Here is a 17,817-nt window from a genome sequence, read left to right on the forward strand (position 1 = left end):
ACTTCAGAATCACAGAAGTGGAGTTCTGCATGCAGCGCTACTGAACATGCAGATGTGTGCTCCGGGGGTTGCATTTGGTTGCCCATTCAGTTGTGCAAGATTGCCATTCGGCACAAGTGTGGCTTAGCACCCCTCTGCATGTTGAGATTTCTGCTATGAAACACCGTTGCTGGATCTCAGCCTGAGAAATGTCGCTGCTTCATTATCCTGACTGAAATAGAAAATATGTTCTGTTCTCCCTTCCCACATCCATGTACACAAACAGGCACACCTTCCCTATACCCATACTGCCTCATGCTGTCACATTAACATCCAAATATGAGAGCAGCTGGGACATGGGACTTCTTTAATGTGCATTAGGGCTCTATCTCTAATGAGCTGTTACTCTCACACAGAGGAGACAGAACGACAGGGAGAGAAAGGAGGGAGAGATTCTTTTATCCTGTCCACATCCTGCCTGCTTGTTCTCCATGAAACTTCTGCAGTACATATAATATTCATCTCCTGCCTAACAAGTCACTAGTCTGTATTAAAAATGGCAAACTGTGCATTGCCTATCACTGTTCTTTGTTTCCCTCAAAAAGGATCCTGACCTCCACTTCCCAGTTTAATGAAGAAGGAGCCATCACCAGATCTGCCTTACAGCTGATGAAGCACTTTCTTCAAATGGCTCTGCTGTACCAGGCATTCCGGTGCCCAATGCCCTGCAGGATTCATTGAAAAGATTCATTTGCTGACATCAGATGCTTGCTCCAGGCATCTGCTCATAGATTTTTCTTGCAAACTTTTCATCTCTGGCCCTCATTAATTTCTTATTTTACTGGGTCCTCTTACCAGAATTTCCTGCTGTATCTTCTCTGGGTTCTCACACTATCATAGCAAAGATTCAGCCATGGGATCTAATGCAAAAACCAACGACAGCTGTCTTTCGTTCAACCAATGCTTAACTTTACCTTGGACTTTAGGATCTAAAATTTCAGGAGTAGTAGTGAGAGCACTGAACTACATTGCAAAGATGAGGTGGACACTTTATTTTCAGTTTGGTTTCTCCAGTCTTTTGGACTCTATTTGACTGCAATCCCCATCATGTCAAGCTGCTATGGACAGCTGGCATGCTTGCTAAATATCAGTAGTTATTAATGCACCTTTGAGATTAACTGAAAGAAGTTGGTAGCATGAGCTTTTGTAGACCAAAGTCTACTTCCTCAGTATGAAAGCTCATGTTGCCAACTTCTTTCTTTCAATGTGAAGTCGAAGGCTTTCATGGCCCACATCCATAGTTTTTTGTGGATTTTTCAGGCTATGTAGCCATGTTCTAGAAGAGTTTCTTCCTGACGTTTCGCCAGCATCTGTGGCTGGCATCTTCAGTTAATCTCAAAGGTGCTACAAGATCTATCTACTTACTGATACCACGGACTAATGCAGCTGTATCTTTGAGTAGTTATTAATGTTAGCATTGTGTTTGTTTAGATTGTATGTTGATTTTTTGAAAGCCATTCTGAGAGGACAGTTTAACCTTAAAGGCAGGCTATACATATTTTAATGGGTGGAGTAATTTCTCCTTCATTGCAGATATCCATAATCTGACTTCAACCACCCTGCAAGCCTTGTTGGTTGGAGGCAGGTTCTCCTGTACCCTCAGTACAGAAGAGTGGACTATGTTGGGAGAGGAGGCAGCACTGCTTTGCTTTCATGGAGTCACTAACTGAAAGTGTAACTACAATATTTATTTCCCCCAACATCCATCTGGTAGCTTCTTTTGTCCACTCCAACTCATTGCTCTCCTATCTCCATTATCCACTGTGAGCAAAAGAAGATAACCACAAAGGCGAAGGGGATGGGGACACCTTATGGTCATGGAATGAATTACAGACAGGGTGCTATTTTGATGACTGCAGTTTACTTAAGTGACTAGATCAGTTTTCTGCATCAGAGAAGAGGGTCGTTTCGGAGTGTGTGTGTGTGAGAGAGAGAGAGATCAGTTCTACGTGCAGAGATCAGTTGTATGTGGTTTGCCTTTATTTTATTGGGATGTATCTTTGCATGATGCATCAGTTCTCTGGCTGAGGCAGATGCTGATCTGCTTGAAGAGGGAAATGGACCTGCCGTTTGGCAAGGGGCTGAGCTTGGTTACCTTTGTTTCCCTTTAGTTCTTTGGGGCCATGGTTCAACCTAGTTCAGTTTCACTGTTATTATACAACCAGTTACTCCACAAGTTCATGTTCTTGTGCCCAGCTAGTGGTGCAGTATTTACTGTTGGCTGGACAGGATGATGTGCACAGATGTCATCCTTCTAGACAACCCCCCTCCCAGTCCCTGTGTTGAAACAGCCATATGGTAGCAACCACACTACTCTGCCCCAAAGGTTGCGGTTAATCAAAAGACTCCAGAAAAATCATTTTCTTAATCCTCCTGACTCTCAAGCCCAGGCTGTCAGGATTAAGAGCAGCTTCACTTTCTTGCAAGAGACTGACTCAGAACAGTGCCTTTAGAAACGTCCCTTTCCCATCAGTTGTGCAACCATCCAGTCATATTGAAAATATTGAAATAACAGAAGTGGGTTCCGCATTTCAAAACCATGAACCACACAAAACCCACTAGATTAATGCTCGTTCTCTCCGCCTCCACATTTTAGCCTCTCACTACTTTAAACCAACAGTTTGGTTCTTTTTTTAAACTCTAGTGCTTCAAAACAAAACATGGTTTTTAAAATCTTTTTTGGGTTCAAACCTTCCTGAAAATAGCTCCTGCCTGGGAAGATGGTACGGTTTGCTCATGTTCACAGGGAACCCTAGTTCACTTAAAGTCTGCTTGTATTTGAACATATTATTCATGGAACATTGTTAGAGGTTTTTGAACACTTTAGTGAAAAAAAAAAATCACAGCTGGAAGTTGTTGGCATTTGCAGTGGTTCCATCCCATAACCCAGAGCTGTTCCAAAAGATTGTGTTGCTTGAGCTAGAACAGCAGCCATCTTTACAAATACAGTAAGGTGCATCATACCAAAGACAGGTGAAACAATTCTGGCCCCTAAAACACAAAAATCCCCATGTAAAGTAGTACAGCCATCTGTCTACAGATTCTGCCTCCCCAGATTCAACTATCCATAGCTTGAAAATATTCAAACGTTAACAATAACAATAATTTTTTTTAAGAATTCAAAAAGCAAACCATGATTTTGCCATTTTATATAAATGACACCATTTTATTATGCCATTGTGTATAACAGAATGTGACCACCCACATGTATGTAGATTCACATATCCACAGGTCCTGAACCAAACCCCAGTGGATACCAAAAGACCACTGTATTCATTTTAGGTATGTTACAATACTATGGAGATTTTCACATGGGGATAGGATAGGCACAAGAACCTGTCCATGACTGCTATGGTGTGAAAGGCTTTCAAACTGTAGTTCCAATCCTGCCGTTAACCTGTCATTAAAGTGGCATTGTATTAACGTGAATTTTGTTAATGCAAAATGCCAGCCAATGTCGCTTTAATGGTGGGATAATGACGAGATTGGCATGACTTCATCTGAAAGCCTCTTCTATGATTGCCATCATTTGCACTTCCCAGATGGGATAAGTGTGAATCCTGTTTGAAAGTCCTTCCTGTGATTGCACAGGAAAGATGGAAACATGACAGCACAGGGACAGATATCCCACATCTGATAATCCCCTGAGATGCTTCACAGCAGTTACAAAGTCAATAAAAACTGCCAGCTTGTCGTGCAGAAACTACCTGGCTGGTTGTTGTCGAATGTGTAATAGGATAGGCAAACGCTTAGCTGTTAAGGAACTAGTAAAGGTATTTTCAGGCAATCATATGTAAAGACTGAGCCCAACAGCACTAGACTAAAACAAGGTTATTCAGTACAGGTTATGTTTGTTCATTTATTTAATAGATTTGAGCATGACCACTGCCACCTTCTTTGGTTGTTTTCATGGAAGTGATGAAGAGAAGCAGCCTCCCTTTTGAAAATCTGTAGATGTCATTGCTTTTTCTTCTCTCTTTGCTGTTGATGTACTCTCTTACTGTGCAAGAAACTCCACTTTAAACAGATTTTGAAATAATGGATGCCAGAATTTTATTGATAAAACTGCACTACAGCAGGAGGGAACTGGAAAGTCTGCTCTCCTGCTGAAGTGGGTAGAGATCAGCTCAAGTACTAGGCTGAGGAATAGGTCAGTTTTGAGATTAAGCAATTCATTATAGGGCATGGTTTCCAGACCTTTCACCATTTTGGTCACCCTCCTCTGGACATACTCCAGCTCCTCTTGAATTGAAGTGCCCAGAACTGTACACATTTTCCCAAAGCAGAACAGACTGGCACAATTACTTTCCATGATCTAAACACTATACCCCTAGGTTCATATTGGCTTTTTTAGTTGCTGCATCACACTGTTGATTCATATTTAGCTTGTGATTTCCTAGGACCCCTAGATCCCTTTCACATGTACTGTGGTCAAGCCAGGTGTCCCCCATCCTATATCTGTGCATGCCATTTTTCATGCAAGTGTAGTACATTGCATTTCTCCCTGTTTAAATGCATTTGTTAATTCTGGCCCAGCTCTCTAATCTGTTAATGTCATTTTAACTTCTGAGCAGGACATGAGTTTGTTTCAACTAGATAAAAATAATGTTAAATATATAGATTTTATTTTCTGTTTGGGATGGAATCATGATTTTCTGGAATGCACAGTAGCACGAAAACAGTGCGTGCCTGAAACGTTCAATAACAATATACTAACGATACAAGAATGGATGTATATGGAATGCAATTGTGTTTCTCTTTCATTTTTATATCATTATCATGCAATTGCGTGACTGCATGAAAATACTGATCGCTGTAGTGCTATGCCTCTGTTATCTTCAAATACTGTAGTGTGATTGTTGTGCAATTGGCCCTAGTGTGATAATCTCCTATGCTTCAGAAGGAGCAGAAATTAACTGTCCCACCATCCCAGTGCTGTTGGTGCCATTCAAAACTCCTTTGGTGTGGTGGACAGAACTGTTAGCTGCCTGAGCTAATGCAGCAAGTGACACTCTTCCTTGAATCATGGTGCATGGCATCCAAAACCAGCCATGTTAAAATATTCCTCTACTGGGAAGCAAAAATACAACCATGACTATTCATATAAATAACTGGCTGTCCTTTTTTGATACTCAGAGTCTGCTGCCTGAGGCTTTGCCTAAGTCCTGGAAGAATGATTCATATTCTCTTTGAAGACCTTAATGATTTGAGAATTCTGAGCTTCTGAAGCCCAGATATTTCAGCGTTCTGGACAAAGATCCTAAAAAGATTCACTCACTTGAAGACAATTTGAGTTTGGGACATAAATGAACAATTACATGGACACTGGTTTTGTATAATATATATTCACTTGCTGCCAATGGGCAAGAGCAGAACACACACGACGGACTCAATCACTACAGGTCCATTTCCATTTCACCAACATTCATGTTTTCAAACTTTAATTTTACAACTTAATTTTTACAATCTGAGGATACTTTAAAGCCTGACAAGTGTGTCCCTTCGAAATACACCTGCCCCAAGCTGATAGCAAGTAACTCCTGCCTTTTGCTCAAACCACAAGCTAAGCATTTACATTTCAAACCAGTCTATGGCAGAGGGGGAAATATTTTTCTGATTCTCACTCCTCCTCCTCATTTGCTGCTCATCTCCTGAGTTGTCCCATCCATCATGTAACATGTATCCCAAACATAATTTTGCCAGCCTTGTTCACAGGGATTTCCTGCACCAGTCAATCAGCACCGCTGACTATACAGAGTAAAGGTGAAATTTAATAAAGTTTGATAAAGTATTTTATATCAGATCATGAGGTCAGCTGCTCCTTGAAGTACCCATGTAATAACCTCTCAGGATATTGTGCTCCCCTTGGAGAGTTTGTCATCCTAGATAACACAGCTGGAACAGATCCTTGATGCTGAGTCCTCCTCCAAGTCCACAGGATTCACAGCAGGAAGGTTTGGATGAAAGACCTCCAAGACTTGGGGAAAGGAGAAGGCATTGTCATCTAGCACAAACACTCCCCTGCAGATACAGCAAAAGGCTCCATGCACATAGCAGTGAAGTGCACTCTTGAAATACTGTCTGAACTATGGGTGTGGCTGAGCTTGTAAGCTGGGAACTTCCTTCAGTCAAAGTACTGGAAGCAACCTTTCCGTTCACCTCTTGACCTGATTTGGCAACTGTGAATACTTGATCAGATATCTTGCCTGTTTAGACTCTGATTTACAGCTTCTGAAACTGTACTGTTTGACACCAGATACCTCTTGTTATGGCATCTGAACTTTGGGTACTTCAAATTCTGGTTCTGTGTGAGAGCAGGACACACATGCTCAAGCCACATGATTTTATGCTAACTGCATGGGGATAAGGGAAATGCAAGCTGAATCTCACCCAGCAATGCATGCAAAATTTAGATGGTGGCAGACTCCTTACCTGGTCTGAATTTGCAACTTCTGGGAATCCCTCCTACTTGGCAGTAAGCAGAAGGCAACTGCAGAAGTGGAGAAGGGCAGGGTGGCCTTACTAGGATGTGGTGCATGTCTTTTCACAATGCTGATTTGTGGCTTTCTTGATTAAAAAAGAACATTTCAGGATTCTGTTGTTCACCCGGTATCATAGCCTAGTACTGAGATTCCATAATATTCTTTTACTCTTAAAAATCTATTGGCTAGAGAATACATGAAATGGGTAAACTGAAGGAGGGAGTTCACAGGATGGAATCTTCTTTCCTACAAACTGATAACAACAACATCCTATCAGATAGGACAGTGGTCCCTAAGCTTTGGTCCCTAGATCTTGTGGGACCATTGCCAGAGTTACCTGCCAGCATGGACAATGACCAATGCTTTGGGAGATTGGTGAACAACAATTTCTGGAGACCGCTGGCGTACTCCAATAGATAGCAGAGAGAAGAGTTGTAATCTAACCTTCTCCCTGAGTTGCCAGTTCCCTGAGTGCTGTTTTTTTCCTCTCCAGGAAAGCATTCTGTCACATGAGTACTCATCTGCAGACTAAATGGCATAGCAAAGACACAGGTTTATTGCTTGTATGCAATGTATTCATACAAATGTGTAGAACAGATAAAGCCCAGCAAAAAGACGGGTGGGGGAGGGCAGAGAAACATGGCTGGAGTTGCAGAGTTTGGTATATCTTTTCATGGAGACACAACTGGGGTTTGAGGAAGCTTCTGCAATGCTTCCTCAGAGGGGTGGCTGGTGCATCTGTTGTTGCAGGAGCAGTAAATCCATTCTCACTTTTATGGCTGTTCTCTCACTGCTGCTCTGGGTCATATGGGAGCTCTCCTGGAGCAGAACATCTGTTGGGAGCAGGATCTAACACTTGCATAGCTCCTGTACAACTGGTGCAGCTATGGGAGGATCAGTAGTAAGACCAAAATTTACTGGGAATCACTGCCCCTACATTAACAGGCCCACTGGCCAGCCCTGCTCTCTGTTGTACAAGTTGCTTTTTTGTCTTCACAGTTGTTGATCAGTTTTGCTGCTCTTTATGATCAAGTGAGGCAAAGAAAGGACAGCAGAAGATTCTCCAATGAAATTGTTGTACAACAGCTGATTGTAAGCCATAGTTCAATGTGGATTTAATACATACACCATCACCACCTCCCCCCCCCCAAATATTTCTGAATGGCTTCCTTCAAGTAACCAAAGTAGCATACAACGAACAATCCTGCTGGCATGGTACTGGCTTGCTTTCTTTGTACACGCACTTTCCCCCCTGAAGAATTACTGACTTGCAATCCATCTTCATCTGTCCCTTTTCTTTTTCACACGAAATGGCAGAGCCAGTGAAGTTGTACTATCCATTTTAATTGTCTTCCATGCACCAAACAGCCTTTTAGAAACTGCCTGAAGCAAGCACACTCAACTCTCAGAGAAACAGCCTCTGCTGCCTAACGTATCACCTGTCACAGCTACAGCAATCGGTGTAGAATTCATTATTTCCCAAAAACTTGAGGGAAACCACTGAGTCAACATTGATTTATACTGTCCAGTCATTGCCACCACCAAAACCTAATCACGCAGTTTCATTCTTCATTCCTTTCCATTGTTTTTCTTCCTTCAGGAATCTAGACATTTACAATAAATAAAAGGTTTTTCTCCCCCTCCCCCCCTTTTCTTTTTTCTTTTTTGCTTTGGTTCTTGCATAATCAAAAGGTTTTTGAAGAACTGATCAGAAGAAAGAGTCCTGTGTCTTTGCTGACTCAACTGCCCTGTTTGTGCAAGGCTGCCCCTCAAACTGGATCAGTGACCACATGTGTGCAGCATTGTCCGTGCTTGAATTCTGCCTTCCAGTTTAGGCCACACAAGATGCAGGGACATATGTGTACCCACAACTCATATACATACACTTTAGTCATAGAACTCCAGTACACAGACATGCACAGTGTATATGCCCACAAATACACACCCTTTCTCAGCCCATATAATCACACTCTTGACCAGACACACACACACACACACACTCTTACACTCACATTAGCATACCCTTGCCTGTTACACATGCGCACTCTCTCACACATAAACACGCAGCCTCCCTCTGCATCTTTTCACATTCAATTGGAGGCACAGCATAAGAGAGATTAAAATCATACAACTTATTTCAACTCCATTTCCATGCTAGATTTGGGGGCTCCTCTTCTGGTCTGGTAATAATGGGTCCCCAAGACTATTGCTGCAATGAGAAAGATGAGTCCAAGAATAAGCAAAATCCACTGGCCTGTTGTAGCTTGACTGCTGGTCATCGTCATTCCAAGGAAACTGACTTTGCTGTTTGGTTGCACTTGGCCTGGGTAAGAACCAAGAAAAACACAGATAGAAAGGATAGTCCTCTGCCCAGACAGCCAAAGTAGGCATGCAGTTTGTTATAATGTTTGGTGTCAAATGAGTGATTAAAAAAATAAAGTAAAAATAAAGTAACATAAAATAGATAGCTGGTGCAGGACTACAGAATAGATCTGTGGTGGGCAAAGTATGTGCCCTGTAGTCCAAGGTAATTTTTTGGGATCCCCTCTCAATTTAAAAAAAGAAGAAGAAGCAATGAACCTAAAATGCCCTCCCCCCAATCTTCCCACAGCCCCTAGAAAGTGTTGGGGGACATTTGGGGGGTAAAATAGCAAGATTTTCTTTGCAGGGTATGTGGAGGAGATGCCCCTCTTCCTGAAGGTATCCTAGAGAGCTAATACTTCCCCTACCCCCAAGACATGCCCACCCCTTAATAGAAAGAGGATAGAAGGCTCTAACCCTTTGCACCAACCATCATCCTGATTGGAACTCCCCCTCCCACATGACTACTTGCAATGAGTGGCAAAGTTTTCTTCCTATTATGGAAAAGGGGTGGAGGATTGGGACCACAAAGGCAAAAATGTTCTCCCCCTCCCGTAGTTCATTTCAATTTACCTGGTAACCCCCACCCTGGCCATCTAGTTTAATAATTATCACCTATGCAACACCAAACTACATGACAAAGGTCATATCTTATTTCGCTCTTAAGTCAAAAGGAGGAGGATGTGGGGTACTGAGGAGGAGAATCGCTTCAAAACCCCTGGTCTAGTTCAGTTAGTCCAGTCCAGGGTATTATTACCTGTGGGGCCAATGTCTTGGGTGGGGAATAATTTAGAAGTGGGACCACATGCTTGTTTTCCCTGCCCATCTCCCTTTCTTTGTTTCTGGGACACATGAAGGGACCAAGTCAAAAGCCTTTAAGTACCCGTATAGGGTAGCCAGGTGTATTGAGGCCAGCCCAGAATGTCCTCATTTCTCAAGTTCTCACTGATGAGCCAGTCTGTCAGCGGTTGAAAATAAGTCAGCAAAGCCTTAGCAGACATGTTGGGTTGCCCTGTGATAAGTTGCATGACTTCAGGCCATGGCTTGCTGTAGCCCAGCTTCAAGGCATTCCTGTAACAACAAAAACAACAAAATAATCACACACAGGTACACATGGCTAAACTCCTACATACTCCACCCAGGATATAGGATTTAGGAAGGATGCTGCAAGAATATCAGAACTGCCTCACAGGATGAGGCAAGAAATCCAGCCTAGCACTCCATCTTCTACTGAAACCAGCCACTCTGTTTGGGAATCTAACATACAGGGTGTAATATTATCACCATATTATTATTCCCAACATCAGACACTACTGAAATGGAAGAAGTATATGATTATGAATATGGATTTGGTTAATTAATTAAGTGCTATTGTTAGTCCTGTTCTCCATGAATTTATGTAACCCGTTTCAAAGACAAATGAGAAAGTGGTAGGGTTTTTTTTTTTTAGTCCATATTTTGCAAAAGAATTCTATATCGGAAAGTAATATTCCTCACTGCCTATCTTTTCTATACCATGCATAATTTTCTAAATCTCCATCATGTAAATTTATACATAGTTTGATAGAAACTGTACAGCTTTTCTTCTTTTCAGCTGGGTAAGACTTTCACTTTTTGAAAGGAAAATCACCTTTCATGGGGTTTTTTAAAGCTTCTTTTAACTGGCTATTTAACCATGCTGGTATCCATCTGGAGTAGTATCCCCTATCTCATGTATTAATTTAATGTATCACATTGTTTCACTGTTTAGGATGGAATGATGGAGAACTTTTGGTCAAATATGTCTGAACATAGGGCGTGAACAGGCAGGCCAAAATAAAGCTGCTTTGGCTCACTTTGGAGGTATGCTGTTTAAATGACACACGCATCTTAAGAGGCCAGAAGCTGTGCCAAAGCTGTGCTCCAGTTCTTAGGACTGGAGTGTGGCTTTGGCATGGCTTCTGGCCTCTTAGGATGCATGCATCATTTAAACAGCATACCTCCAAAGTGACCTGAAGCAGCTTTATTTTAGCCTGTCTGTTCAGGCCCATAGTCATCTTGCTTCCAAAGCCCAGCTTTGGTAGCAGGGGCTTGCCAGAGTGAAGGACTTCTTCACTCTATGATTTACTGTCCCATGACAAATGATCAAAATAGAGGTCCATTACCATGCCAGTGGTGCCTCACTGGAAGTAGTGGCATGAAGAAGAAACTCTCCAAGAGACTCTCCCAGACCAATCTGGACAGAGAGCAGACAGCTAAGTCTAATTTATAAGGAATGGGGTTAGGGCTGCTCCTGCATATAGATCTTCACACAGATAGGTGGCGGACATGCAAGAGTTGCTCAAGGGGTGTGTGAGACTTGGGAGACCCTGATTTCACCTCAGCCATCTTCCCAAACTTTTTCTGTCTTGTAAAACAAGGGAAAGGTGAAGAGGATGTTTGGAGCAGCCACTTCTGCCTGAGGAGGAGCAGGAGAGTTGGGAAACTCACTGAATTGTGGCCTCTTGAGGCCCATCCCAAGCTGCTGCTGCTGCTTCCCTCACCTGCCACCATTCTCTGTGTTGCTGCAGCCTCAACACATTCTCTCACGCATCCTTGGTACCTCTCTTGGTGTGTGAGTGACTTTCTATTGCACAGTACATACAATACATTCAGTAATGCTCTTTTTCTGACTCTCTACCTCAGATATGTTCATTTAATCACAGTTTCCCACACAAATTTTGCCTATCTGTCTGTCTGTCTGTCTGTCTCTCTTGCATACGCACTTGTATATACTTACAAGAGAATGAATGTTTCCATGCGACTGTATGTGAGAGAGTAAGTGAGTATGTGTGTGAATGAAAGAAAGAATGATAGAGCATGACTAAGTGTGTACATATCTGCGAGCACTGGGATATGTGAGTGTGGTTGTGTGTGAGCCAGTATGTGTAAAATTTGCAGGCGTTAAGTATTGAATTTATTTAAATAGCTCTCTCCTAATCTGGACAATATTGCTTCCTTATCAAATGTAAAAATGTGAATATACATGAATGTACAAATGAAAAGATGCACACTAAACAAACAAAATATTTTAATGCATATACTGTACTATGTTGAGCTGGGTTGGGGGGGGGGCTATATTCACATAAAGATGTAAAGGGAGTAATATGGGTAAAACATCTGAGAACCAGTTGTATACATGCTTTATTTGAGCAACTCTCATCATCCTTATCATTGTCCATGCTGACTGGAGCTGATGGGAGGAAATGGGGCTGACACAGATCACCCCCTCCCCCGTAAAGTTTTAATCCACAGAATTTTCATCCTAAGACTTCTATGACTATTTGTGGGCAGCAACTGTTGCTAGTTACTGTATACAGAGATTTTGTCTCAGTCCAGGTTACCTTTGCATCTGTATTCTAAGATCATCCTTTCATGGTGTGTTCTTCACCACTGAGCAGGATTTTTGCATCAATACTAATGAAATTGTACAGACACAAAATGTCTGATTTGTTAGCATGAACATGTGTTGGGGGGTCACATGGAGCTCATGGTTCAAAGATTCTTCCTTTGGACAGGATCATGGAGACCACAATCTTTGGGGGTTTTCCATGAAGTGGATCATATTGTAGCATACCAGCATTGTTCTTGGGAGTAGAACTAAATAATCCACTGGGTATCATCTAATGAACAATGACTAGCAGGTGAATCAAATGTTCACCTAAATAGTATCAGGATTTCAAATTGGTGGGTTTCTATGTGTCAGTAAACTAAAGAGAGACTAAAATTCAAGTATTCTGGGCAGAAAATATCCTGTCCAGCAAATGTCCACAGGCCATTTCCATAATATTTTATCTAAATTGTCAGTTCCTCATCAGTTCCCCTGTCATCTCATCCTAAAGAAAGTCCTAGAGAGGGAAATGGTGTAAATGTTGAGGGAGAAGGCTCTGAAAGCAGATGAATAGTCAAAATACAGTTCCCTCACACTTTCTTGCTTCACCTTTTCAATTTGCATAATGAGTCCACTTGAACATATGCCAGCCTGTCATATGTATCTTACTAGTGCTGAAAACAATTTAGTCAGCTAGAGTGTGGTAGGGATGCTGTAAGACATTAATTATAATGACTTTAAAAGAGCTCATGTCAAACTGAGAAAGGTGCAGATTTTCACAGGCTCTGATACAGGAAACACTGTAACCAACCACTCACCCCAGGATTGTTCCAGCTGCCTCGGAGTTGTAGATGTCACACTTGTGCAAGGGTCCTGTGTGGCCAGCAGCATGACAAAGAGCTTGGTGGAATTGGAACTGGATTACAAAACTAACGAAGTATCTGGAAGGGAGATGGGGCAGATGAAACAAATGCCAAGGCAATGCAGTATTTCCCCAGAGTCACCAATTAAGCCACCAGGCACAGTCACCCAAGAATTAGCTACTCACCTGACATAGGGGACATTGGCAGGTATATGGAATTTTGCCCCTGGGTCAAAATCATCTTCTGATCTTGGCACAGGTGGACACACACCTTGGTATTTCATTCTGCACAATTGGGGTAAAAGAAGGCAGGTAGTAAACTTGACAGCCAGCTTACGAAGAAACTGATGGACAAAAGACAAACTCCCCCTTTGGCTTTTCCGCTTCAGACCCCAGGGGATCTTTAGCCCCCTAAGCCCACAATGATTTGCATGATTTTCTTTTTCTCTAAAACAGTAATATTTTCACCACTTCCTTGAGGTTTCTTTAGCAGAAATACACACCCCAAGGACATTCCAGGAAGGCATATATACTCTCCAAAGTAGTGTCTGCATCTTTGGTAGAAATCAGCCAAAATGGAATACAACCAAAATGTCACATACTGTCCTTGCTTGACAGCTACAAGTGATTCACCTGAGATTCCACCACTGTTGATTGTACTCATCCTCAGTAATACGCCCATCGAAAACTTTCCATCTCCACTGGTCCATCAGATAGCCAAAGGGCAGGAAAGCAATCTTATCCAATGCAATGCTCATCAGGTAGTTGATATCACTCTCTGGCCAAAAGGAGCAAAGTATAAACAGATGAACAAAGCTCCTCCTTTTTGCCTTAGGTCTTTTGCCTACCCTACTGTGCCTCATATACCCATGTCCTTTATATCCTCAACTCCCCTTTCATTTCACAGAATATCAAAATATCATCCAAGGGCTAATCAGTTTACATTTCCATTTGAATTAAGCTAACCCGGGGAAACTGAAAAGTCAACATGGGTTAAAACACAACCCAATAGTGGTTAAACAAATCAGTAAATTGATTCTGTGGGGTCTGGGACATAATTAAGAGGCATATGTCTTAGACCATGGCTATGACAAATGAGAGAACACTGTGAGTCATGTTTTTCCATGCTCCAAATCCTTAATTTTTAACCAAGTGTTTCTATGTGCCATTACTTTGCTTACCAGAATTGTCTTCCACCTGATTTAACAGCTTGATGCTGAATAAGTGCTTTGGTGTGGACACTGATAGTGCCATGACATCTCCAACGGCTTCATGGAATCCTGGATTGGCACCATCACGAAATGAGATGGGCTGGTCCTTGTACTGCAGAAAATACTGGACATGGCCCATTTCATGGTGAGCTGTTATTAAGTCATCCATATTCACAACAGTGCATTGCTTAATTCTGAAGCAAGAAAGAGAAGTGTGAGGATGTGTGTGAGGAATACAGAATAATTTAAAGGAAAATGAAATAAACAGATATCGGAAAAAAATACAAATCCACAAAAAGAGAAGACAGCATTTCATGAGGTCAAAGGTGAGCTGGCTCAGGAGGAGTGGGACTTCAGATGAGCACTCCCTCTGACAGACATGGATCTCCTTCATGGATTTTCCTATGTAGAGAGATCTTGTAGCAGCTTTGACACTAACTGGAATAAAGAAGTTGGCAGCATGAGCTTTCGTAGACTTCAGTCTACTTCCACAGATACTTTTGGAGCATCTGAGGAAGTAGACTGGTCTACGAAAGCTCATGTTGCCAACTTCTTTATTTCAGTTAGTCTCAAAGGTGCTACGAGATCTCTCTACATACTGATTCTACAGACTACTACCACTATCGGTTTTCCTAGTAAGTTCAAGATAAAGGATATAGGTTGAGCTATTATAGCAAGGTGGGCAACTGCATAATGGCCTGAGGCCATTCTCCTTGGTATACACCCTACAGGCCACGGAAATGTTCCCGGCACAACTGCTAAGTGATGTAATATCACTTACAGTTTTCATGGCTTGGGGATACAGTGGAGAACAAGGAGACCCAAAGCATTGTGGTTTCAGTCTTTGAGGAAGCATACTGTCTCCAAAAACACCCCAAAAGTTTTTAAATGATGAAGATGGGAGATTTGGAGGGTTATCTTGATGGGCTCTGGGACAATGAAATCAGGCCTCATGCTTTCTCCATCCCTGCTTTATTGTGAAGGCAGCAAAAATCCTCCCTCTTTTGACTTCCCTTTTCTGCTCAGTCATTATATAAGCACCTGAAATCTTGGCGGTTGTAGAAGTCCCAGGCTGATGCATGGCATACCACTTCCCTCCCATCCTTTGGCTTTTCTAGCATGGATTCTTTCCAGAACTCAGGAGGCATAGGGATGAGGCCCAGTGACTTAAAGAAATTATCTGACTCTTCAAACATCCTCTTTGGTGTCCAGCCCTGTGGGAAGGAGAGAGAATAAACAAGAGAGGCAAAGCCTGCCAAGCAGCAGTGAGAGGACAAGAAAATATGGCCCTGTTTGGGCATTTCTCCTGTTTCTGTTGCAGGAGCTAATGTTAAATTCCAACAGTGAAAAGGGCAAGAGGCAACCCTGATAGTGTTTTGTAGACAGGAACATCAAGATGACACTGTACAGCTCTTGAACCCCTAAATTAGGGATGGGGAGTTTCCAGCCTGAAAGCTGGATTCATCCTCTAAAGCTTTTTGATCCACACATAGCCTCCTCTATTCAGCCTCGCCCTCCTCATGGCAACTGGGTTTACAAAAAAATTGCCATTCATATGGATTACAGAAGATAATAGATTTGAGCCAACCATAAAAAATGCAAAAGGATTTAGATTTTCTTTAACCTGGAGTTTTTAAAGTTCAGAGAAAATATTACAAATAAGTAAAACTAAAAATAGCTGCACTAACCTGGCTTTTCATGGCTGGTGTGGCATCCACTTTGATAGCATTTGGGAAGGGCATCACAAGGTCAAAAATGTTTGCCCATGACTGTGCCCACATGTTTCCTAGGAAATAAGAAATACAGCTGATGAATGGGTGGGACAAAGGGAGGAGGGGGAAACCAAAACAAAGAAAATCACAAGATCCAGTATTAATGTTGTAGGACAGGGGTTCCCAACCTGGGTGCCCACATCTCCAGCGGGGTCTGAGATGGAATTTTGGGGTGCGACAAAAGAGTGGCTCATGTCCTTCAGTGATGAGCCCCAAGTCGTCACTCAATTTTTTTCTTAATAAATTAGAACCTAATTGCTCAATTTACGGTTCGAACAGACTGGCATAAAAAGTTGGCTTCCGGATGGCTTGGGGATGTGGCATGCAGACAATGCATGCCCCCAAGAACCCTGGAAGCCAGTTTCAAGCCGCTCAGCCATTTACATGAGAGCCAGCTTCCCGCTGCAGTGGAATGGAAAATTGTCTTTTTGCCGGTGCAAAAAGAAGCAACTGGTTGCTGCTTCTTTCTCAGCCAGCATGAAGGCGGATTGGGGCCATGCTGTGTGGTTGCTGTGGTCCCAATCTGGCTTTCTCAGGGGCAGCCTGTTTGGCCTCTTCGATTTGCATTTTATTGTTGTTGTTGCTATGTACCTTCAAGTCATTTGCAATTTGAGGTGACCCTATCATGGTGTGTTCTTGCCAAGATTTGTTCAGAGGAGGTTTGTCATTGCCTTCTCCTGAGTCTGAGAGCATGTGGTTTACCCAAGATCACCCAGTGGGTTTCCATGGCCAAGCTGGGAAGTGAACCCTGGTCTTCAGAGTCGTAGTCCAATACTCAAACCATAACAACATACTGGTTCTCATTTTATGCACTGAGTTAAAAGATTATTTTTTAAAGTTCAGTTTGTTCAACTACAGTATTGTATTTGTGGTTCAAACATTAGAAATTAGACTTCTTCATTTTCAAATGTGACATTACTTTTGTAGGGGATGTGAACATATATCAAACATTTTCTAGGGGTGTGGGGCACAGAAAAGGTTAGGAATCCCTGATCTAGGATAAGGCAATATGCCTGGTTCAAGGTCCATTTATCTTGATAAAGTCCAATCTTAATTGTGATCCTATTATGTGTAAGATCTTCCATTTTCCTCTACATCACAGATACATGGTGTATAATAAAAACCTTTTCACTTGATCAGTAGGTGCATTTGATGCCTGGCATTCACACATCTTCCACCAGCCCTGAGCTTTCATTCAGCAATGTTAACAAATCTTTAAAAAGCTTTATTTTGTACCTGAGAAAATATGGCAATATGATATCCCAGACTGCTTCTATGAGTGTTACAAAGACCTCTTGAATACTTGCAATTAAGTTATTATAAAAATAAGAAGAAAAATCATTTTTAAACTTTTTTTTAGTTTTTAAAAATTATTCAGAGACCATTTATTCTTGCTGTATGTGAGCACACAAATCATTAAGCTGGTAAAAAAATGGAGGAAAGCAGAGCCAGTACTATCTTGTCCCCCACTAAGGCTGTCATTCTATTTACAGAGAGGACTGGATATTACCTGCTTTCATTCAGTCAGGTCTTATAGAATCATAGAATCGTAAAGTTGGAAGAGACCACAAGGGCCATCCAGTCCAACCCCCCTGGAGAAGAAAAAGCTAAAATGTAATCCAAACATGATTTTAGTGGTGCAGGAAGTCCCTGGCTACATTGATCTTGCTTCTCTAAGAGTGCTTGTGCAATAGATATCTGAACTCTTCCAGTAGCTATCTATATTTCTTGAAGAGTTTGT

The 17,817-nt window shown here is 42.0% G+C and overlaps 1 protein-coding gene across 3 annotated transcripts in view; it reads right to left on the reverse strand.

Moving 5' to 3' along the window:
• Positions 1–3,206: 3,206 nt before the first annotated feature.
• Positions 3,207–17,817, reverse strand: part of ACE (angiotensin I converting enzyme) — a 68,813-nt gene continuing 54,202 nt past the window's right edge. For all 3 annotated transcript variants that reach the window (XM_042476387.1, XM_042476389.1, XM_042476388.1), the window contains 8 exons: positions 15,993–16,090; positions 15,346–15,518; positions 14,275–14,498; positions 13,727–13,871; positions 13,280–13,378; positions 13,050–13,172; positions 9,766–9,953; positions 3,207–8,844 (listed from right to left, as the gene is read on the reverse strand). In XM_042476387.1, the coding sequence (XP_042332321.1) occupies positions 8,654–8,844; positions 9,766–9,953; positions 13,050–13,172; positions 13,280–13,378; positions 13,727–13,871; positions 14,275–14,498; positions 15,346–15,518; positions 15,993–16,090 (1,241 nt within the window). In that variant the 3' untranslated portion in view covers positions 3,207–8,653. The remainder of the gene's footprint in view (positions 8,845–9,765; positions 9,954–13,049; positions 13,173–13,279; positions 13,379–13,726; positions 13,872–14,274; positions 14,499–15,345; positions 15,519–15,992; positions 16,091–17,817) is intronic.

Source organism: Sceloporus undulatus, chromosome 6 (assembly GCF_019175285.1).
Source record: "Sceloporus undulatus isolate JIND9_A2432 ecotype Alabama chromosome 6, SceUnd_v1.1, whole genome shotgun sequence".
In the NCBI taxonomy this organism is placed as follows: Eukaryota; Metazoa; Chordata; class Lepidosauria; order Squamata; family Phrynosomatidae; genus Sceloporus; species Sceloporus undulatus.